The sequence below is a fragment of the Pithys albifrons genome, chromosome Z (genome assembly GCF_047495875.1).
Source record: "Pithys albifrons albifrons isolate INPA30051 chromosome Z, PitAlb_v1, whole genome shotgun sequence".
NCBI classification, from domain to species: domain Eukaryota; kingdom Metazoa; phylum Chordata; class Aves; order Passeriformes; family Thamnophilidae; genus Pithys; species Pithys albifrons.
Window position 1 is genome coordinate 315,744 of NC_092497.1, and position 24,449 is coordinate 340,192.

Consider the following 24,449-nt stretch of genomic DNA (forward strand, 5'->3'; position numbering starts at 1 on the left):
TTGGGTAACAGGTTATTTTTACTTAGAAGGCATCCTGCAGAGCTCTGTGGAGGTACAGAAGGTAAATTCACTCCCACCTTACTGCAGTGTGGGAAGGGAAAATGGAAGAAGCCTTTCTGAAGCATATGAACCCTTCTTTTGCCAGAGAATCTTGAACTTATTTGGATTACCTTAAACCTTTCTTCTAAACCTGTCCAAACCATCTATCTTCTAAACTATCCAAACCCAGATAACAAACACCTGAGTTTTACAAAACCATAGCAATGCTAAAGCAGAGGGCAAAGTAACTTAGCCTACCAGATACTTTTAAGCAAAAAAAAAAAGATTAGCTCCAAATAATTGCACTTCAGAAAAAACCCCTGAGGTTTCAGTTTAAAGGGCACCACAAGCCAAAGAGAGCATTAACAAATGCCCAGGTTTAGGCATGTGTTTTAATCCCACTGATTTTACTCAGATTTAAATGTTGACTGCATCTATGCATGCTGAACTTCTAAGTGCTTTCCTGGATCTGGGCCAAGGGAAAAGGACACCTCCTGCAGCTTACCCTGAAGAACCAGAGTATTTCATGCTGAACACTAATGATTAAAACAGTTAGAACAGTTCCTAAAGACAGTGCTGCAGTGAGAAAATGCCTTTCCATCACCATTCCCTTTTTAAGGAGGTCTCAGACAAAAGTCTTCTTCTGCAGACTCTGCAGCCACAGGCAGAGCCTTGTCAGACAATCTGGACAAGCCAGAGGGTTTAGGTCACTTTAAGAATCACTCCTAAAGGTATTAACAAAAGCAGGCTGGATATAAATGTGCAAAAGCATAACAAGGTTCAGTGCAGGGTTCACTCTGGTAGCTGCTACGTGGCTGAAGCACAGAAAGGAAAATGCAACTAGAATCAAGGCAGAATGATTTTACACAGGGATGCAGGAGGGAAAGGGAGGCCCTGCTGAGTCACAGGGGTCAGAGGACCCCCTGTCAAACGTAGCTTCAAGCCTGGGCAGTGGTTTGTGTCTGAAGGATTTAGCAGCACTTAATCACTAATTTAATTTACAAAATGATTTAATTAGATTTATTATAAGCACAGCAGGAACTTAACTCTAGATCTAAGATGCCTATATCCATACTATACTTACCATAGGGGATTTAAATCAATTCACACACAGAGAAATATACATATATGTACAAAGGTACCTATTAAAGATTCCCCTCAAGAAGTTCAGTGAAATACATCGAATGCCTTTGTATCTCTTGGCAGGCAAGGCTTGAGCCTCGAGGAGGGAGATCAGCCCAGGCCCCACTGCCAGCTTTCAGTGATGGTCCTCCATGTGCTGCAGACATGAGAGCTCTGTGCTGTCCCACTGCAGAGCAGGTGAGCTCATGGGTCACACTCAGGGCTGCTGCTGCAGGACTGCAGTCATCCATCTCCCTCCTGCTCCCAGTCTGTCAGGAATTAGTGGAATTTTTCTGAAAGAGTCCAGTAACAATAACAATGTTCAGTCTGGGCTACAATTCTTTCACAGGAATGTTCCAAGGCCATCTGTTAGAAAGCAGGAGTTCCTGAGGCAACAGGAATTCTGGGAGCTGAAGTTTCTGGTAAGTGCAAGGGGAACTTCACTGCCCAGGAGTCATGAATCAAGGCTGAGACCTAACGAGGATTCCCGCTTGGATCTCTCCAATCTCTGATGTTCTCATTACCATATACACACAGTTACCTTTCAAGCATCTCAGGTATAGATCCACAGAGGTGACTCAGTTCCTCTGCAGACTGACAAAGCCCATGTGCCATTGGAGCACCTGAACTGAGGACTGCCCTGCTGTGTCAGAGCTCTCCTGGCAGAGCCCTCCCCAGGGGCTGCCTCAATGCCACCCCCTGGCTGCTGCCTGGCAGCTCCAAACCATACCAGGGGCAGCCCCAGTGCCACCCCCTGGCAGCTCCAAACCATACCAGGGGCAGCCCCAGTGCCACCCCCTGGCTGCTGCCTGGCAGCTCCAAACCATACCAGGGGCACCCTCAGTGCCACCCCCTGGCAGCTCCAAACCAGGGCAGGGGCAGCCCCAGTGCCACCTCCTGGCTGCTGCCTGGCAGCTCCAAACCATACCAGGGGCACCCTCAGTGCCACCCCCTGGCCAGGGGCATCTCCACTCCAGCACTGCTGCTCCCAGGCCCCTCCCCGTGCCCCGTGTCTGCCCCTGCAAACACACACCAGCCAGTGAGCTCCCCTGCCTTCCTCTGGCTACTTTTAGGGGTCAATGATTGGATTCTTTCGCTACCCACATTTCTCAAGCAAACTGAGAGAGTATCCCAGGAACTCGTACCTTTGTGAGGCAGCAGAGGAGGATCCCTCAGCTTTAGTCAGCAGTACAGGAGGGTTCTCAGGAGCCAGGCTTATAAACCTGTAAAGGAACAGCTCTGAAGTGCACAGTTTGAGAAACCTGTAAAGGTCCAGGGTGTAGATTTGTGTAACTTCAGGTGAAGCTCATGACTCAGATTTCCCCTTATTTTCTGTTAAAAAATTATTTTATTACATGTTTTGTTTTACTAAAGTTTAGGGCTTTTTAAGACTGGGAGGAGTAGAACATGGTAACTATGCAGGGATACATCATCTTGTGGACAACAGTTGATTACACAGTAAGAAAAATAGGCTGTTACAGAAATTAGGAAACTGACAAAGTGTTGGCCAAATATTACAGTCCTAGACCATATCTCAAGTTATTATTTGATTTAGAAGTCAATTGCACAGAACAATTAATGCAGGTATATCTCATTCATTAATAGGTATTTCATTATTTAACACCCTTCAGGAGAAAATCATAAGCTCATGTACAGATTATTTCAAGCATGGCTCAGCCTGGCAATGGCTGTTAATATCCATGTGCACAGATTTCAGGACAGATGAATCTGAAGATCAGCAGATCTAGTTAAAGATGCATTAACATTCCTATCTCCAGCATACTGTGGCCACACCAGCACGTCCCTCGGGGCCCAGCCAGCTTGTTGCCAGGCCACCAGATCCCCACAGAAGGCACCACTCCCCACTGGAGGTCTGGCTTGTTCCCTTCAATGACATTTAGTAACTTTATTATGGGGATCTTAATTAAAGCAATGCTATTTATCAGTATCACCACAGCAGCACAGGCCCCTATCTGAAAACTCACCTTGGATTTTAGTCACCTCACACCCCAATATTTTCATGTTTTCAAAGCACCAAGACTTTTAGAGACCTAGTAAAAGATCACTTTTCTTGTGATCCTTTTTTCACTCCTCTTGCCATTCATTCTTAGCCTTCAGCATGTGCTGTTGCAAGACTGACCATACAATACCTTGCTTGCTGTGAGCAGGCACTTCTCCTCGTCTTTCCAGTCAGTGTTCTTCCAGAACATGAAAAGACCACCCTTCCAGATATCATATAGGCAAAAATCTTAAGTGTGTTACATAAGAGAGAAAAACATCATAGTGAGAACAAGGCACAGTATCTGTGACTCTGCTCCATCTGATGATCTGTAGTTCTCTTAAAAACAAAAGTGATGTCAATTTACTGGCTCTGTTCAGGTTTTGGTTTCCTTGCAGAGATCTCAGTCCATCTCAGATGCTACCAGACACTGGACATCTGACCATGACAGGAGAATGCAGTCAAAGCTGGTTATCAGCTCCATCCAAGGCACTGGAATGTCAGTGACCAATCCTGATACATACCTGATGGTCAGAGAATGGAATAGGAAACTCAGAGGGGTTCAGGTTTTACCCATCTCAAACATCAGCTAGGAGGAGAAAAAAATTAAAATCATGCCCTTCTTCATTTCTAAATCTATCAGTCCAATTTTGTCTCTTTGGATCTGAAAAATTTTCATCACCAGCTCATTCCCAATGCCACCTCTGCAGTCTCCAGCGCCTTGTCCTGAACTCCCAAATCCCAATGGATAAGCAGTGTGGAGGTCCCCTGTTCAAGGATGGCACTCTGGCCTGTTCCAAACACATCCCAGCTACTGCTGCTCAGAGAAGCTGAGGCTGTTAGAGAGCAGGAATTCCAGTTCAGCAGTGTCATCAGTGGTCTCCACTGGTACATTACTCGTTTCCACAGCGGCCGAGTAATTCCGTACGTCGCGTCCTGAAGCCCTGGGAGTCCCACTGCAGGAACACGCCTCTGGCTGTGCAGTGCTGGCTGAGCAGGTGCTGTTTGTGTGGTAAACACCTGGACAGGGGTTTGGTTGGCAATGAGTAGGGATGTAGTAATTAGCTGTCTCTGGATTTGATTCTATTGGATTATGAAAAGGATAACCACCCATGCAACAGGTATGGGGACAGTTACTGCTTTTGAATCCATGATGAAGGCCTAATTTTGCAATAAGGGGCTTCCCAACATTAACTTCCTTTCTTTCATCCATTGTATCTTCTATTCCTGAATACTCATAGTGCAAGCAAACAGTGAAGGTCAAGTGTTCCTGTAAAAGAGGAAAGAGGAGAGAACAAGTTACACTTCCTCTCCAAATAAACCCAGTAGGAAACCCCTCGAGAAGCCTGATCTCCTGGAGGAGAGCAACCTTTTTAGGAGCTGAAGACACACACCAGGCAAGACTTGTTTACTGAGGACCTCTTTTGGTCAGTACTTGCTCACAGGACAGTCTGTATTTCTAGAAGCACTTTTGTTACATCAGCTGCCAAAACCACTGAAGAAGAGATGCCAGGTGGTATCTGGCACAGATGTTCATGACACAGAGAGACACTTAACAATGCCCCAGTCTACTGAGTGAGAACCTTTCAAAAACTGTGTGCCCAGGAGCACTGGCTGATGGTGCACAACACTTTCATATCCTGCTAATGACTTTGTAAGAGGCAGCTCTGCTTCAGGTCATGTTCTTCCTGAACTGCAGGGCACAGGAACACCCTCATAGTGTACAATAGATGATCTTCACAAAAACCCCCATCTTGGCCAAGTTCAGCATGGGCCTAGAAAACACAGAGGGCCTTGCACTCCCGTTTCAGGATTGCAGATGCATCAATTCCCTGGTTTTTACTTTTCAGTTACAAAATTTAAGTCACTAAACTGTGTTATTAGCCATTTCTTCCTTTCAGAGAACTTACTATGCAGACAATACACAGCTGCTTCAAAAGAACTGCAAAGCAACATTAGTGTTGGTTATCTGGACAAACTTGTGAGGAATAATTTATATTAACCCTTAATTTTTGCAGTGAACTCAGCCTGGTGTAGAGGCAGTGCTTGGGAAGGTCCTTTGATACTAAATAGCTTCCAGTTTCCTCAGGAGTTCCTTTATTGGCCAATTTAGGATCCACATCCAGGTCCTATTGCAAGAAAGAAATGAGAACTTAGTTGAAGGTATAGAATTTGTAGATAATTTCTTTCAGTTTTAGAAGTTTTAACAGTTTAGAGCCATTTTATTACAAAAGATGCAGTTTGACAAGGATGGAACAGGAAATTTTCAGTGCAGCAAGATCATGAGACACCAACAGGAAGCACTTACATGTGTGAAGTCTGTAACGTGGGCTCTGCAAACTGTCATTTCAGGGGGTTTCTTTACTATTCTCGTGTAGATTATCATGACATTGGAGAACTCAGCAGCAAATCCCAACTGAATCTGAACCCCACATTTGAATTCAAGGTACATACTTTCTGGAAGCTCTGCAAATAACACATCATTACAGTCTAAATATAACTCAGCATGTGCATTTTTTATTTTTTAAAAATAATTTCTGAGCTTTTTCAATCATTTAACAAACAAGAATTAAGGGCATGATTTCACAAATAAATATCTGCATCTGTGAAAGAGTTGTCTTAGAGATGCCACCCCAGACCCTCTGCCCAATCTGTCAAAGCAACTTCAAGGTGTACCAACAACTCAGTGAATAAGGTAAAAAGGTCTTAAACCCCACTGTCTTTCTTAAAAGCAGCCTAGAAAGCCTCCAATTCATGTCACCCTTATTTTTCTTAGTTGTATACATTGAAAACTCCTTTTCATCATGCACATTTACCACATAGTTTGCTTGCCTATTTTAGGTGATGACTTTAGAAAGAGATTAATGGTGTCTACAAGACACACAGACTACTGGGACCCTGTCCCAGCAGGCAGACATCCCATAAGTCTCCCCTACAGTGGAATTAAACATACCTACTCAAGGATGAATTCTACATATCACCTTGTTCATTGCTATCTCACGTAGCGTTAAACCCAAACACTTCCAACTGAACATACTAATGAAAATTGAGATATAAATCAGAATTTCTGCCATTTCCATTCAACAGCACATGCTCTCATTTCTCCCATCACGGCAGTAGGATCATGTAAAAGCAGAGTGTCCCATACCATGAGCTTTGGCCCACTGCAGGTTCCGTGCCAGGGACTCTGCCGAGGATGTGGTTTGTTGGACGGGGTCGGTCAGTGCCCTCCTCTCCGACAAACTGCTGCGGATCTCCAGGGCTTGCCTGCCCCTGGTGAGGGGACACCTGCCCATATCTGCAAGGAAGGTGCACAGAGGCTCTTTCACAATCAATGCTGCTGAAATTCCAACTGAATTTAGCCCCTCGGTGCAGGGTTGTGTGATTGCTCTGGTTGTGCCAGTGCCAGCACATCCATCAAAAGCTGCAGTTTTACAGGTATTCCTTGGTCAGCTCTTCCTTCCCTGAGGCCAAAGCAGCATTCCAGCCCCAAGGGCTCACACAGGCCTGGCAAACACTCTTCCTGTTTCTCAAACAGTATCTGACTGGGTAAGGGGCTCATTAGAGTGACCAATTTCAAGAACATGAATAATTGCAGTGAGGAGATTTGTAAAGGACTGGGGGCAAGGGGAGTATTGTAAATGTAGCTGAAGGACCCAATACTGTTTATTTGACAGCATCACTAATGACTGGTGTGACAGGACAGAGTGCAAAGCTTGGCAACTTTGCAAATGATTAAAAACTGAGAGGAGTGACTGACATTCCACAGAACTGTGCTGCCCTTCAGAGGACCCTGGACAGGCTTTGGAACTGGGCAGAGAGCAATCTCATGAAGTCCAGCAACAGGGAACACTGAGTACTGCACCCAGGCAGGAATAACGCCCTGCAGCGGTGCAGGAAGGGGCCGGATTCGCTGGGACACAGCCCTGCAGGGAGGGACCTCAGGGGTCTGGTGGCCACCAAGCTGAGCACGAGCCAGCACGGCACTCTGGTGGCAAAGGCAGCCAGCAGGAACCACGGTGCCAGCAGGAACCACAGTGCCAGCAGGCCATGGCCTTTCCATGGGGTCTATTTACATGGAACACTTGTAATGGGAACACTCCTCTGGCACATTTGCAGGAGTCCTCAATGCACCAGTGTAGTCCCTGACACCCAACACCTGACAACAATGCCTGTCACGCTGCCTGACAGGTCAGTCTGTCTCTCCACTCTTGCACAGAAGTCAGGCCAGGCAAAGCTCTGCAATTTGCAGCTGCCCACGCTGCTGAACCCACAGCAGAGCTGGGCTGACGGGGGATATCCCCTACAGAGACCAGTCTCACACTGGCAGATCTGGGCTGGCCTGTTCTTCTACACCTGCAGCAGATGTTTGCACAGAAGCAGGATCTTTTCCCTCAACATTTTTCACATTAGCACTTTTCCCATCAACTCTAAAATACAACCACTAAACCAGACACTTGAATGCAGTGCCCTTTATAGTGCACTTAGAGAAGTTACTGTTCTTGATAGAGAACAAATTGGTATCATCACTATAGCACTATGAGACAGGGAGGACTCCATTAATTGTTTAAATTAACTTGCAAATGACTGGACTGCCACAAGCAACTGAACCACAGGACAGAAGAACATTTTTGTGCATGGACAGTCCAAAGCTCCATGCAGAAAGATCCTCAGAAAAATAAGGCTGACTAAAGTATAAAACTGAACACTCTTAAAGAAGCTCAGATCCCTTTCTGACATGAAGAACTTTGTTAATGTGCAGCTCAGTAGCAGCTGCTTCTTGATAAAAGTTGTTATTTGAACAAAACGCAGCAAGAAAGGGCTTTAGGTGGTGTAACACATTCACCAGGAGAGGAAGGACATGCAAAGTTGTTTTCAGTAATGCAGGCTGAGGAGACTTAGTGCAGTAAGCTGGAGTTCACCTTCTGCAGCCTCATCAAGCAGAACAGTGATCTTCTTATCTTCTAACAAACGGTCCTTCAGGAACTTCATGAAGATTCCATTGGCCAACCCTGACTGCTGAATTTCAAAAGCTTCTGCTCCTTGGCACCTGTGAGATCAGAGCATCAGACAAGGGAAAAACACTGAAACATCTGCATGATTAAGAGCAAAGTTATGTCGGGAATGAGGGAAAGAAACCCTACAATTTGAAAACCAGGTTGTGCCCAAGGTCAACCTGCTCTTTGTGTTCCCTTGCAAGCAGCTCCTGGAAGGTATCACAGACCAGGGCTGGTTATCAAACTCCTTGGATGAGGAGTTTAAATCGAAGGCTTTATTAAAGCTCTTGACTACTTCTGTTCAGCAGGTTTTGCACTTGACTTGAAAACTGACTGAGGGTACCGGTCTGTTAACACCACGTAACTGTTCTGGAAAAGGGCAGCTATACAACCTCAGTGGTTACTTCTCTGGCACAGAAGAAGAAAAATTTCCTTACGTTGCATATCCAAAAACAATATTGGCCGTAACCTTCAGAGCATCCAAGATAAGAACGGTGTCATCATATTCATTTCTGTAATAAGCGAAACACAAGAAAGTAAAATACCAATTTGAGAACTTAAAAGGTAACAAATTCAAAATACCAGGAAAGCAGAGCTCAGAACCAGTAATTTGTTTCACTCCTGCAATTCTGGAATGAATCCTGACTGCTACAAGATGAACTCAGCCCCATCAACACTCATCCTGAGGACGCTGTAAAGACACAGGCACCACACGTTGCCCAGAGAAGGGCATGTTAGAGTAACTAGCAGAATTTGTATGCTATCTCTGCAAAAGCTTTTCTGATAACTGCCCAGTTGAGGTCACCCCAAAACTATGATTTGTTTTTTTATTTGTTTTCCCCTCACACATGGTGTCTGCATGGTTAGCACAAGGCTTATGTGGATGGGTTTCTATTTGGACAGCAGATGTGAACCTGAATTGGGTCACAGGCATTTCCTTAGCAGTGAAGTTTAGAGGCTGAGGCACCAGCAAGTTTCTGTTATGAAACATTCCTCAGAGACCAACTGCCAGAAGTGCTGACTGAAGAGCTGATTTCAAGTCCAAGTTTAACTGGGCATCATAGTTTCTCAACGTGGAAAGAACACAGTACTTTGTTTAGAAAAGTCCCACAAATCAGTTTGGTTTTAAGCTCTAAATAAAGATACAACATCCCCAGCATAAAAGCAAAATCCACAGCTCTGGAGAGTTCTAAAATAAGCACTTCACTTGAGCCCTTCTGCCAAATTGACATGCCTTTGATCACATGGATTCTCCTTCCACCCTGTAATGAAGGTGGGTAACGATGGAAGGGGAAAGGGTCACATTTCTTCTTTAAGATGCCCTATTTCACTTTTATCTAATGAGACTAATGGTTTATAACTTTTAAACAAAAACAAAAAAAGAAGAAATGTCATTCCAGTCAGGAGGCAGGTACTTATCAATGGGGACAGAAAGTCAACCACTGGGTTCATGTTTCTATTCAAGGGCACAGGCAGAATGTGGATGAATCCTACCTGTGTTAAAAACACACAGATGTAGGCTGTGAATTCTCAGAACCATGAACTCTGGGGTACAGTGAATTGTCAGACCAGACTAAGGAGTTCTCAGCACCAGCTTTCTCTCAAGATCCCTTGCTGTTCTCTCAAAGTGGCCGTTCGGTTTCTTTTGTTAACCTTAAAAGCAGACTCGGCTTTAACCTGTTGCTGTGGTGACTAAGCTGAACATCAGCTGGTTCCCCAAACTCCAGTCATTACTCCTTGTCTCATGAAGCAAAGCCACCCCTGAGCACCTGATGTCAGTTCTGCCCACTGAGGAGTGCAGAGCGTACCTTTTCCGGCACATGTCCAGCAGGAACACGTTCAGTCCCGTCTCCTTGTCCTGCATCAGCCGGAGGATGTTCTGCACGCACAGGCAGTTTGCCGAGCGATAGGGGCTCGGAGCATCCACAGGAACCATGAAACTGTTCCCGTAGTTTTCGTAGCCATGGCCGGCATAGTACAACAGACCTGAGTTGAAACAGGTGTGACTGAGAGCACAGCGAGCACATCAGAGCATTCCTGTACATCTGAGCTCGTCAAAACCCTCATGCACAGCAGCACAGTGAGACTGCTGGAGCCACTCCAAGCTGGCTTTTTAATACCAATATGCTTTTGTTAACACGGGGAGGAGGAGTGGCAGGGGGGGCACATCAACATCAACTCCATAACACACAGACACAACAAATGAAAAAAACCCAGAAGTCACACATGCAACAGAATCAATTAGATGTTTGAATCAAACACACTGAGTTAAATACTCTTAAGTGCTTTAAGTAGTTATGACCTTTAACAGAAAGAGTGTGTTATGTACGATGTGTAACTCACAGACAGGAACAAGGAAATGTGCCAACTGTAAAACATCTTCTCCACGTGTGCAGTTACAAAGCTCTGAGCAGCAGTAACTCTGCAGATTTTATAGACAGAAAAACCCCCACTGAATAGTTTGGTAGGACTCCAGAGCACATCCCCATTACCAAACTGCCAGCAGCTCATGTTCAGTTGATTGCAGCTACATCTCTTGGTTACAGGCTCATGACTCTCCTGGGTCTACTAAACAAACAAGTTCTTTGCATGCTTACCTAGCCAGAAAGACTGTCCTGCCATCACCTCCCTCACACATCAGTATACAACAGTCTACAACATTTTAAGATTTAAAATCTTAAAGATTTAAAAATTTAAGACTTAAAACATGAAATATTTTTGTAGAAAAAAACCCCCAAAATGTCATGGAATTAAAGAAAGCTTTTCTGCACTCTGGAAAAGGGAACTGCAAGCCAGGGCTTAGATTTTACTTATATGAATAATAATGTCCAGTATTAAAGTCATATTGATTTGCAGTAAGACTAGATGTTCCTAGAATTAAAAATCTCCCCTGCCATAAAATGGATTCAACAGAAGCTTGTATGATTAAATTTGATTTTACTATTGCCAGTTCCCAGTGCTGGTTTTCCTTAATGATGCAAATTCCATCGTTTAAAAAGAATTTTATTTATCTATACAAAGTCTGTGGGTCAGATCTGCAATTAGTATATAAAGCTCAGCTGAGTAAAAGTCAACAGAAATCCGACAGTTTATGCTGACTGGAGATACAGTATCCTTATGTTGTTACTCTTACTGAAAAGGTATGTCATTACAACACTGGAATGAATATCCAGGGAAACCCAAAATAAGCCATCCCCTGTGGATGAAAACTGTACCATAGGAAAATGATCCACAGTTAATTCAGCTCGTGTAGGAGGGCAAGGTAGATGCTTTCACCTTCCCATTAAATGCAGCTACAACAGATGAAAATCCCTCTGTCCCAGCCCTGCACTTTCTGGAAAGGAACATCGGGCTGGAACTCTGGCCTTTCAAACGAAGCCTTTGCTCCTCTGCCTCGTAAGCCCTGCAGTCAGTAACCATGCCAAGCCCGTGCAAGCTGCTCCCCTCCATCCCCAGACTGCTCTTTATGGCAAACGCGGCAGCGAGACGAGCTGGCAGCTCGGGGAACTGCAGGTGCAGCCCTGGAAATGGCAGCAGCTTCACCCAACAACAAGGGAGATTTCTGAAGGGCACAGAATGTGAAGGGGGTGATTCAAAACCTGAACGACTAAAGGCACTAGTGGGCTATTTCTAACATTGCAGTGCTCACCTGAGACTGGGTAATTTCAAGAGAATGAAGAATTACGTGAAGTGCAACTGTATCACCTCGTGTCAGGTCCTAAGTTAACAGGAAACTCTGCATGTGATTTGCAGAGTTTGGCTCTGGCCCTAAATCAAGGTTCTGTTTGAGATTCCATATATGTGAGCGGATATTCCGTAAGTCATTGCACTGACTGACTGTGTTTCTGTTCTGTCCCTGGCAGATGACTGTGCTGTGCTGTGTGCCAAGTACCTGCAACAGTTAAAGTGCTGAGCTCCAGACCAGAAATACCTCTGTGCATACCCGGGTAAGTGCAGTAAACATGTCTGGAGGGTCCCAACAGAGACTTGGGCACGACAATTTTAAGTAGGCTCAAGTTCCTCAGAGACGTCAGCATTTCAGGGATATCTGCCTCCCTCCCTCCCTCCCTCCCTTAAGAAGAAAGCAGCCTAAATAATTTTAGCCTTTAAAACATACGGGTCTGTGCCTTTACCCTGTGTGGAGTACAACAATAATTGCACTCTACATTTAGAGCAGCACAAACTAAGACATCAGAGGACACAATCATCATCACTTTGTTTACCACTCCTGCCCTTAAGGACCAGTGTCTGAAATGCCACTTTCCTGGCAAGAAACCAGAATTACACAACTTATTAGGCATCAGGAATACATGTAAGAGAGACTGAACAGCAGTAGCCACTATGCCTCTTCTATTTGAAGCTATGCCCACTAGAAATGCAATAAATCATTACCCGTTTGTGCACTGACAGCACCTTTTGGAGGCTTTAAGTCATTAATAGCCACTATGCAGGAAGAATAAAGTGACAATTTAAATTGTAGTAGTTACTGCCAAGCACCACTGAAAAACTGCTCTGCTTACCTTTTATACCAACTGGCAGGAAAAGTACAACTGCAAAAATATGCCATAGAAGAGCTCTCATATGGTGCTTCTGAGAGGCTCATTAAAGCCTGTCAATACTTTATTTTCTACATTCGTGCCAACAATTAAAGAAAAAAATTGAGAAGGTGCAGGAATCCCAGGGCTCACCCAAATGTACAAGCATACCTACTTCCCAGGGAGCAGAAAGGCAGACTGATCTCAGAGAGCCTCAAAGCTGCTGCCAGACTGAGGCTTCCCCTCAGGCAGGTTTTGGCTCAGACATAAATGCCCAAATGTCAGAGCAGCCAGTTCTACTCAGGCAGAGCATCAGGTAACACACTCATAAAAAAAAGTCATGATAAGAAATAATCTGACCTTGTGTTCCAGAAAAGGATCAAACAGTGTTTTCTTGAATGGGCTTTACTACAGAAATTCTGCAATTTAAATACGGGAACTGGCAAACTTTTTGCTCTCTGTTCTAAGCAACTTCTCAAGGAGTTTATACAACTTTAACCTTTAGAAAATGATCAAATAGTGGCAGTCAGCTGAGTACTCAAAGCCCACAGAAAAACTTTCCTTGCACTCCCAACCAGGTAATTCTCAGCCTTTTCCATGTAAGACACACAGGCTTCTGCTCTGTGCATCAATTCCACCACGCCCTCCCGCCGAGCATGTAAACAGTTTTAGGTGTGGTTAAACAAAAAGGTTCAAACATTTGATCTGTTCTAAAAGTAAAGAAACAAAAACATTGTAAGCAAATAAGGGACATGCTGGTGGGTGCTTTCCACTTACTCTTCCCAGTCTAACACATCCCATTTACCATGAAGGCTGTTTGGCCATCACATGTAGAGAGCTGGTAGAGGTAAATAAATACCAGATGTTTGTGTACTTGATGCATACAAAACTGACCTACTTCAGAAGGGCTTTTGCGTGTTCTTACCATATACTCCTTTGTCCAGGAGAAGTAAAAATTCATCCACTGCATTTCTCATCTCAGACTCAGTAAGATCCAGCAAAGAAACTACTTTGAAATCCAGCTGCCTTAGCAAACTGGTCAATTCATAGACATCTACCATGGGAGCCTGGAGCTGGGGATGGTTCCAGTAGCTCATGTTTCCTATTAACAGAGCCACCTTGTCTGTGGCTGCCAAGACACAGGGAGAAAAAAAAACATGTCATGTTTATATATTCCATGGGTCTATCCCGTTAAATGTAAGGTCTTCCAAAGAGAAAACAGCATCCAGTCTCACTTCAGGCACACTATTTATGTGATTTCAAAAGCCATCCTACATCAACAATACAGCTCAACCCTCTTCTCATCTCAAACATGCCAAGCCTACCAGCATGAGAGGGAGCACTTGTGTTCCCCCTCACACTGAGGAACCTGAAGGAGTGGAGAAGCTTGGACAGAGGCCAGCAGCCTTTCCACCTGGTGCAGTGCCAGGACAACAGCCTGACCACAGCCAGGTCTGCCATGCAAATGAAAGAATGTGATTAGAAACCCCCAGCAACTACTCTCCATAGCACACGTGCTCTCCATCCCTTTGTGAGCCTCAGCTCAGCATCAAAGCACCCACACCATGGGCACAGGGACAGCATTCCCTTGGCAGACAGGATACCAGGATCCCAACACCTCTATCTCCAGCCATCCAAGTGCTCAAAGTAATGGAGTCACACACTGGCTGAGGCCCAGCCAGAGGAATCTGAAGCAGTAAACTGAAACAGTTGAGAAGCTGCAAATGCTCCACCGAGTAACTAAAAATACTGGTGCCCTCAGCACAGCTTAGTCCTGAAAGGGCAAGCAAGCATTGTACAGGACTGCACAATTACCCACAGGTCTCCCCCCTGCAGCTCTCTATGTGCCCCTCACTGGCAGTGGCAAAAGCAGCATAGTCAGAGGCAGCAAAATCTGTTTCCTGTTTGAAATACAGTCATTCCAGCTACAAAACTACTCACCAACAGGTCTGTGATTTGGCTGTTCTTGTGGGTCTGCTTGAGAGATGAAAAGAGCACAGTCAGTGAACAGTCAGAGCTGCAATGCCAGAAACTGAGCTGCATGTTCCCCACAGCCACAGTCTAGAGACACTGCTCTGTCTAACACCTACCTAGTTTAGCACAAAAAAGTGCTCTTTTCTGTTTGGTGCATTTAGGGGTGTTTTGTTGTTGTTGTTCACCCAATTTCCTTCACCCTCTTCCAGCACACACAGTATAACAGAGTATGAATTGGTAGTTCTATAACTTAAGAAAGAATAGATGCTTACAGTGTAATTCTGAGTCTCACAAACTGCACATTGGTATTTTCTGTGACATCTGAACAGTCCATCCTCTCCAACTGAAATGCAGACATGTAAGGTGGGGGATGCTTAGCAGGGATGGGCATCTGGATATGAAAAATCTTTTATTTTGTACTTCAGAGAGGGGTGGCAGAGCCAATGCTGTGCCAAGAGGAACCATAAGCAGTGGTGCATCTGGATAACCTCACACATCATCACAGAACCACTTTGGTGTTGAAACTGAGTGTGCAAAAGTAAACAGATACTTGATGTCTAACCCAGGGAACTACAGGATCTTTGTGATTTGAGATTTTGGGAACACTGTGTCAAGGATAATTCCTTGTGGAGAAACACTCTGGATCTGCACTTCTATAATAAACATCTAACAGGCTTCAAACCACATTGGCTGATTCCAACATGAATTTAAGAAATACTCCATTCAACATATCATGGGTGACAGCCAGACCTTACATCTTCTCCACCTTAATCATCTGAGAAAGCAGCAATGTACTAAAACTGAGAGTCCAGAGAAACAAAGGTAATTCCCTTGTGTAAGTACACATGCAGGGTAGAAGGCCAGCCCTGGGTGATTTTACAAAGCTAACAGCACCCCTATGAGTCACTGTATGCTTCAAGTTAACCTTTTGGAACCATTTTGGAGCATCACACCTACCCCTATTCAACTCCCAGTTACAGATACAACCAAATACTGGACATATTGTGACCCAGCTGGGCTTCGCTGACTTGTAACATAAAATGGAGATGCAAAACTAAAGTTTTCCAGAAATTATCACTTACCTGATTCTTGAAGATCACTTAAATCCTCTGTGAAGAAATAAAACCATAATTTGAACAAGAAGCAAAAGCACCATTTTTACTAGAAAAGATCTAAGTGTCATGCGACTGTTAAACAAAGCCAAACACAGGAGACAAGGTACTTTCCAAAATACCTCTGGCTTTGCATTTCTGCAGATTTAATCTTTTTTGCTCATTCCACACAGAGAAGAGAAAATCCAGCAAATATATTGAGCTGTGCAGACCCAGCATTACAGGACAGAAGACCTAAAACCAAAGGGAGCCACACTCACTATGCCTCAATCCCACAGGCATGCAAGCAGCTTGGAGGAGCAGGGAACAAGGAAACAGAATCACCCTCTGAGGAAGGTATGCTTGAAGGACTGCTGAAAAAGCAACATCCTGAGCAAGAAATCTTTGGGAAGCCACATGTGTCCAGAACGACTTCAGACACAATTTTCAAACATTCTAAGCTACCACAGGTTTCACCTGTTTATTCTGAGAACACTGGAAACCAGGGAAAAGAAACCCACCGTGCCTGAAGCACCAGGGACTCAGAGTCAGCCTGGTGTGAGCAGCCCCACACCTTCCTGCATGACCCTCTGATGTAAATATTGCAGGCTCTGAGGAGCTCAGGCATCAAGGGATGGTACCAGCAGGCAAAGTCCTAACACACTTCTTCCTCCCCACTGCAGCAGAGCAGAGGAGAACAGAAGTCATCCTAATAAGGTTGCTGGAAACAGCTCTTGCAAACAGAGAGCTGACACTGAAGCTCTCTAAGATCACCTGAGTTCCTAAACATCCCCAGATTGTCTTGGATAGGATGTTGCCTCCTGAGCCCAGCCAAAGAACTCTCCTGGTCTTCACATTCATTTGAACACTACAGAAGAAAGCAGTCTGTTTTTTCTCCCATACTCCAGGTCATGGCATGCAGGCAAAGAATAGAGAAGCACATGCAGAAGGAACGTTGCATCACATGTCAGTGTTTTAGACTAGACCAAAGCTCTTAACCCACACATGCTTTTGGCAACACACTCGACAGCCCATCATCCCCTCATTGATTTTTTAGAATTGATTCACAACTAAAGGTTTACTTTACCTTCTGTGCACTCCACTGCCATAGCTTTCCTTCCTTGTGTTTTAAAGAGGGGAAAAATTGGAAGACAAGTGCTCTCAGTTATGAGAGTTAGCACACAAGGTGGAAGACAAAGGTCCCTGTCAAGCTGCTCTGCAATCTGGCTCACGTCACAGCAGCAAAATCTGCACTGACCAAAACACTACAGTGCTTACTACTGAAACCTGGGAGTGCTAAACTAGGATATCCTCAGTTAGGAAAGAACTTTTCTGGTGAATTACATACGAGTGTTCCCAGATAGGTCTGAAGCTATACAAACATATCTGCTCCTCTTCAGTTCACTGCAAATGTGTGCACATGCACAGAAACACGTTCTATCCATTCATTCTGCTTGCAGTGAACAATCTCACCTGTCCTGTGTCACCAGCAGGAGTTAATCTGGCTTTCAGTCATAAATCAGCTTGGAGTCTGCTGACAGGCCATGTACGTGTTGGCAATGCCAAAAAGGTGTAGCATTTCTGTGCTGGTTACCATAAAACCACAAAGCCCTGAAATTCCATTTGCTGGAAGCAGGTGCAGGTTTTTTAAACAAATAGATAAACTGAAAATACAGCAGGTGTGTGTTGGCTTAATACTGAAAGCTTCAAAAATCAATTTTAATGTTGGGGAAGAAATGGATAAATGAGCTGTCCTGTATCAAAGAGAAAAACTCCTCACCTATAATGACTTCTACCTTGTTGCTATCTTCATTCTCTTGGTCATTGAATACGTGACACCAGTATGTCCCCTGATGTTCCACATCCACGTTGGTCACCTGTGCAACATCGGCCCAGTCACCCTGACAGCCCCAGCAGAACACCTGGGGCAGGTCCTGCAGCCTTGCATTGCCCCCATGCAAGGAAGAGGACAAACTACCAGAAGCACTTGGAGCAAGCACTTCTGTCAGAGGTTACCAAGGCTATGCAGAAATTATTTCCTGCAAGAAGGCCTTCTGTGGTAAGTTCAAGGTGGTTGCACATCAGCCCTCAAGGCTGGCCTGTTGCAGTAACTCACCCTGTAGACATTTTTGCTCCCATTTGCCAAAGGAAATCCATTTCTGAACCACTGGTAATGAGGAATTGGGTTTCCAACAGCTCCACATTCCAGTACCAAAGCATCCCCCACTGTCAGGTTCTGTGACTGAGGCTGGACACAAATGCACAGCTTGTTTTGAGGCAAACTCATTAAGCTCCCTTAAAAAAACAAAAAGGAAGAAAAAAGTAAAGAAAGGGTGAAACAACCTAAGCACAGCAACAGGGGCCCAAGATCCTCTAGGGAGCAGGAGGACAGGCTGTCAGGAGACATTGGTTTTGCCACTCACCATGAGATGTGCCCTGGAGCTCACAAACTTCAAGGCGTGCCCAGCGACTGAACACGAAGGAAAATCCACTGTTCACTCGACAGATGTAAAAGCCAGAATCCTTTACACTCACTGGATTCAAAACCAGCTCTGGAGAGTTACCCTGGGGAACCTGGATCACAGGTGAACCAAAAATACTTAAGTTTAGATGGCTTTAATCTAAACCAGGATGAAGCATTACAGTATTTGTTTCCATGACTGTAACACCAGACTCAACTCCTTCACTTACTAGAAACTTATGGCTAAGCTGAGAGAGAACTAAACTTAGAGCTTCCTTCCTGTCACATTCCAAAATTAGCCCCAGGGGTGAAGCAGTGTGAATATAAGGAATGACTGTACTGTTTTGGCAGACTCCCAACAATGTTCTCTCATTGTAAGTAAGAGTGAGAGTCTTCAAAAGAAAGAAGTGTCATCCAAAATCATTATCTGTTGTTTTCACTGTCACAAAAACCTGCATTCTCTGACAATGATTACCTCTTTTTCCTGCTTGAACCACTGGTAGTGCACAAATGGGTGTCCTGTTGCCCAACAGCACAGCTTGACAACCTGACCAGAGAGCACTGCCTGAGAGTCTGGCTGTACAACAATCTTCATACCTGTAACACAGAGTTTACACAGAGCAAAGTTAGGAACTAATGCAAGTCCACAACTTACATTTGCACTTAAATTGTCCTTTGAGCAAAGAAAATTTGTCATTAAATATAGCTGAAAATAATTTGTTTGTACTGTGTATACACAGTTCCAATTAAGACACAATTCAAAATTGTCTTCCATTGCACAAAATCCATGCTCAAATTAATCAGTGCTCTACAGAGTTCATCAAAGATTTATAGTAGATCATTCAGATGTTTTAATTTTGGGATAATTCCACTAAAGTAAATAACACTTCCCATGGCATCACAGATCCCTTCTTGTAGAGGTATTCTTAGTTTTAGGAGTTTGCTCACTCCCAGCCATTTCTTTGAGCTGTTCAGATTAAGATTAGGCCCACCCTGAGGGATGGATCACAGCAGGAAAAGTTTCAGCACAACACAGTGCATTTTCCTGCTATTCCTCATGCACTCTGCTGAGCTGAGCCCTTGGTGTCAGCTCTGCACCTCTGACTCCTGCAGAACATGGGGCTGGGGTTTGGTTTTACCAACAGGCAAGGTAACATCTTCCACTTCAAATTTTAACTGCCAGGAAATGGCAGGAGAGAAACTCTGACACCAGTCTGATATGATCCAATTATTTTCTTAACCTAGACCATTCCAGATCTTGTTACAGCATGATCCCAAAAACAGATCCAGGGGTATAACAAAGGTCATCGGCAGAAAGCTGGGGGGGAAATCAGCTGCAGAACAGAAGGTTTAAAAATTATTAGTTTAAAGCATTCTTTGCTATGGAGGGTACAACCAGAGCAGAACCCGTGTGGGCAACAGCCTGAAATGGAGAGCACGTGGCACCTGGAAATCACACAGCCCTGTCTGGAAGGGAAGGGGCTCTGTCACTGCCCACACACACCCCAGAGTTCTCTGAAACACCTGGACACACAGGCAGCTACTCCAGAGCAGCCACAGCACCTGGAAACTGCCTGTCTTCCGTTCTCCAAAGTCACTTCCTCTGCACCCCAGCACTGCACAGCACCACCCAGATCCTCACTGAACACTTCTGCTGTTTTCCACAGTCAAAGTGTGTTAAGGAGTTTCTGAGCATCACAATCCTCTGCTGTTAACAAACAGGAATTATATTATTTCATTTTAAAGGACAGAAAAATTAAGAAGACCTGTGCTTTTCAAAGATTTCCACTTTTTTCTGCAAAAAAGAATCTCTCCTGATTTGCATCTCCAACAGCTCTCAAGAAAGTAAATCAGAAAAACAAATTCACTGGAAGATTAATATTTTGCACTCCTCAGAAGCATCACAAACGAGTTCTAAGAAATCTGATTCATAATTTCTTCCCAATTTCATTTATTTTCATGCAATCCATTCAGCACTACAGAGCCATTTCCTGTAAGCTTCACAGAATTTAATGGTTCAAAAAGAAAAACCTTCCAGCTCAATCTTTTGATTACAAAGATACACAAACACTTCTTTGATTTTCTCTGGAAAATGCATAGCATGTTTTACCTTTGAGGGTGGCAAAAAGACATTTATGGTTACCAGACTCTGGAACACGCCCTGCAAATTCAGTACTGATAATCTCACCTATAATTCATCCTTAGCTCACACACTGGTGAACACTTTCACTCAGCAGCAACCTTAACTCAATGGAATGGCTGCAAAGCATTGCTACAATATACTTGAAGAATTCCAAGGCTGTCTTAGCACTGGTGCTCAGCTCATGGCTCCTTTTCACACTGTCCAAAGAACAGCACAGCAATCATTTTAGCCAGGAGCTTGCCAGTCTCATTTTCACTTCCCACTCTGAAGAGAAGCTTTTGTAACTTCCAGGAGGCTGAATTTCCCCATGTCCTGAAGGAGAAGGACCTAAAAGAGGGCTTTGATTTTGTACTACAGCAAGTAGGATTTGATCTACACTGTCTTACCCATGCATCTCCTTGTGCTGCCCCACCTTCCCAGACTGTGACCAATCAAGCTGAAGTATTAGTAGAACATAATCTAGTTCTGTACTGAGCTAATCTAGCCATCCAATTAGCAAATCAGACCAAATCCAGCATGGGCCAGAACTGGCCCTTTCTGGACCCTTCCCCTTCACTTGGGGTAACTTGCTGACACCTGCAGAGCTGGCTGGCAGCACCCCCTGTCTGTCCATCCCATGCACAAGCCCCTCTGAAGGCAGTTTGGTGCCAAACCCCAGTCCCCAGCAGGAGTGACAGCACCTGGCACATCCAGGCAGCCAAGTGCACGTCCACAGCAACACTGCAGGAGGGCTGCTGATCTACCTGGCTTACTTCTCTTCTCAGGATCAGACAAGCCACTTACCTTGGCAACCATATGGATACCGATTACCAGAACTGAGCATTTCCAGTGTGAAACCCAGAGCTGCAGTGAAAGCACAGCCCAGCACTGACCTGCATGGCTGAGACACTGGAGAGCCTCTGTGTGTTCCAGGGCCTGCAGGGACTGCACCAGCTCCACCACAGTGCACCCACGATCTCCCAGCAACTTCAGGAGACTCCAGCTGGGACTGCCTTCTGGCTCCAGCACTTGGAGGGAACACTGTTCCAAATCCAGAGGGCTACGGAGAAACACAAGAAAGACATGGCATAGATCTTCCTGACACTGTGCTCACAAAGGAGCTGGGTTATCACTTGTAGACAAACAAAAAGCTTTAAAAATAGAGATGGGAAATTGCTTGCTGATTTGGACATATTTGCAGTATTTCCTTTCATGAGTTCAGAAATTATACAGTGACACCTCCACAGACAGACACTGGTATTAGTTTCTTGTATGCTACATGGTAAGAGGTGTCTGTAGCTCCCAGTTCTGACCGAATGTACTGAGACTCTTCTAATTTTCACTTTTTAAGGTGTCAGCAGAAAAACGAGTACAGTGCCCTTCAGAAGCAGTAAAGAGTGAGTCAGAGTCTCACTTCAAAGTGCAGGAAGACCGATTTTAGCGGAATTCTTGAAACAAGAGAGTGGTGCAGCCCAGCCCATCACACCTCACCGCAGCGCAGGTAACTCATCCCAGCTTCTTATTTCGACTGTGGTGCTAAGTCTTCATGCACTTTTGATCACAGCAGATTCAAACAACACAGATAATAAGGACATGAAGACAGCTACAGAAAGGGAATGCAAGTGTCCGTATTCCCACTAAAAAGGTTCATCAACCTTTCTTTCACTAAATCGCCGTGCCACGCACGGCAAGCTGGGGGCGAAATACCGGCACTTTACCAGATGGACTTTCACAGTGTTTTACAGGATAATACAGAGACACACCAGCAGCTCCTGCCCCGCGCGGTGACACCGAGGCCTCGGCCGCTGCTCTCTCTGCCTGCGCGGGCACCCGCGCTGCCCCCTCGGCCGGGCCGGGCCGGGCTCCACGCGCTCACCCACCTGAGCCGGACCGAGCCGGGCCGGGCCGGGCCGGGCTCCCCGCGCTCACCCACCTGAGCCGGACCGAGCCGGGCCGGGCCGGGCTCCCCGCGCTCACCCACCTGAGCCGGACCGAGCCGGGCCGGGCCGGGCCGGGCTCCCCGCGCTCACCCACCTGAGCCGGACCGAGCCGGGCCGGGCCGGGCCGGGCTCCCCGCCCTCACCCACCTGAGCCGGACCGAGCCGGGCCGGGCCGGGCCGGGCTCCCCGCGCTCACCCACCTGAGCCGGACCGAGCCGGGCCGGACCGAGCCGGGCCGGGCCGGGCCGGGCTCCCCGCGCTCACCCACCTGAGCCGGACCGAGCCGGGCCGGGCCGAGCTCCCCGCGCTCACTCACCTGAGCCGGACCGAGCCGGGCCGGGCCGGGCCGGGCTCCCCGCGCTCACCCACCTGAGCCGGACCGAGCCGGGCCGGGCCGGGCCGGGCTCCCCGCCCTCACCCACCTGAGCCGGACCGAGCCGCGGCTCCCCGCGCGCTGCGCCAGGTCCCGCCATCCCTTGCCGGGCGCCGCCCGGTCCAGGAGCTCGCTGAGCCTGCGAAGCAGCGGCTCGGCCAGGCGGCTGAGGGGCAGCGGCCCCGCCGCGCCGCGATCCATCCCCGCTGGGCCCTGCACCGAGCCCGGAAGGAAGCGCCGCGCGGGGCAGCGCGGGACGGGACGGCAGGGGCGGCTGGTCCGGCTGAGGGGAGCGGCACCTGAGGGGTGGCTCGGACCAGGCTGAGGGCACCGGCACGGCAGGGGCGGCTCGGAGCGGGCTGAGGGCACCGGCACAGCGGGGCCGGCCCGGGCTCGGCTGGTCCGGGTGAGGGGAGCGCGGCCGCCCCGTCCTGAGGGGACCCCGCCACGCGGAGCCCTTCGGCAGGAGAAGGGCCGCCCTCGGCCCGGCCCTGTGGGCACCGTGAGGGAATCGACCGGGTTTTGTTTCACACATTTTGAAATGGGAAGGTTGTGTGGCTGACCCTGAGGGCGAGACCTCCTGCAGCGGCCGCGGGTGGCCCTGAGAAGGCTGGGCATGGTCGGAGAGCGGAGCTGGGGCATCAGCCAGGCCAAAAGCACAGCCCTGAGGGCAGAGAAACGCTCTGAGCGAAAACGGCTTTACCCGCCTGTAGCCAACACAGCCATGGACTGTTCTCCTTCGCTTCCCCCCAGCCTGGGCCAGCGCCCACACGGGCAGGTGTGCGACTTAAGGCTCGGAAGAGCCTTCAGGAGGAAGAGAAAGCCTCCCAAAGAGTGATTGCCATGACTGCTCTCCATCACTGCCAACGGACACAGGAGTGTGGCCATGATCTGAGGGGAATTCTCATCTCTCTGAAATTGCAGCTTGCTCAAAGTGGACCGCAAGTGCCTTAGAAAGTAATTTTACTAACATTTTTAATCAGCCATCAAGCATGCAGGTTGCTCAGGGAGGTGCTGGATGCCCCATCCCTGGAAGTGTTCAGGACCAGGCTGGACTGGGCTTGGAACAGCCAGGACCAGTGGGAGGTGTCCCTGCCGATGGCAGGAGGTTGGACTGTATGACCCTTAAAGGTCTCTTCCAACCCAGAGCATTCTATGATACAAATGTGGCAGCCTCTGGTTTCTTTGGAGGTTATTTTGACTATTAGGCTGTTACATAAAACATAGATATCCCTGTTGCTATTCCTGAATGGCAGTGATTGGAGGTGCTATATTTATTGTTGAACACACCAGTTTCTTATCTGGGTCTAGATTACACTGGGAGCAAGAAGTATTTAGTAGGAGTAGTATAATAGTATCTCATAACCAGATTTGGCTGCACTTCTGGCAAAATGCCTAAGAAAAATCTTGGCACAAACTCACTTTTCAGCCTTTTCCAGATCCCTTAAGCTCAGAGTGGTTTGTGCAATTCATACAAGTTCCTCCTGTGTGAGACTTGGCTTCTTGGGTAACAGGAGTGGGAATACTTTCTTGCTTCAGGGTTCACTAATTTGCCTTTGAGGGATGTGAATCCTTAGGTGAATTTCTGTGTAGTGATTGGTAAAAGTCCACTGCCCACCTTTGGTTTCCTCAGCCTGCTTATTAGGCACTGTGCATTTTCTCATGCTCAGCAGACTTTTGAGTGCTTAACCTCCAGCAAGTAAGAAATTCCCAACATGCCCAGCAGAGCAGTTTGGCATGTGCTGCAAAACACAACCCAGTGCTTTATTATGAAAAGCTAAGGCCAACACTTCCTC

At 46.5% G+C, this 24,449-nt stretch overlaps 1 protein-coding gene across 5 annotated transcripts; it reads right to left on the reverse strand.

The window, feature by feature from the left end:
* Positions 1-911: 911 nt before the first annotated feature.
* On the reverse strand, positions 912-22,949 carry MALT1 (MALT1 paracaspase). 5 transcript variants are annotated; one of them, XR_011699909.1, is made up of 19 exons: positions 22,703-22,949; positions 21,234-21,400; positions 18,694-18,815; positions 18,181-18,331; positions 17,874-18,052; positions 17,538-17,634; positions 16,845-16,877; positions 15,749-15,775; positions 14,634-14,669; positions 13,618-13,821; positions 9,966-10,143; positions 8,595-8,669; positions 8,083-8,210; positions 6,309-6,458; positions 5,469-5,626; positions 5,164-5,289; positions 3,312-4,430; positions 2,307-2,384; positions 912-1,454 (listed from the first exon to the last, which is right to left on the reverse strand). XR_011699909.1 is itself a non-coding variant. In XM_071580192.1 (17 exons), exons 1-17 carry the CDS (start codon positions 22,852-22,854, stop codon positions 3,972-3,974), a joined length of 2,439 nt encoding a protein of 812 aa, XP_071436293.1. In that variant the 5' UTR covers positions 22,855-22,949; the 3' UTR covers positions 2,394-3,971. The 5 variants fall into 5 exon arrangements, 4 of the variants coding, with proteins under 4 accessions (XP_071436293.1, XP_071436292.1, XP_071436295.1 ...); XM_071580192.1 differs by lacking the exons at positions 912-1,454; positions 2,307-2,384 and having other exon boundaries at positions 2,394-4,430; positions 14,634-14,666; XM_071580191.1 differs by lacking the exons at positions 912-1,454; positions 2,307-2,384 and having other exon boundaries at positions 2,394-4,430.
* Between the last annotated feature and the right edge of the window lie 1,500 nt (positions 22,950-24,449).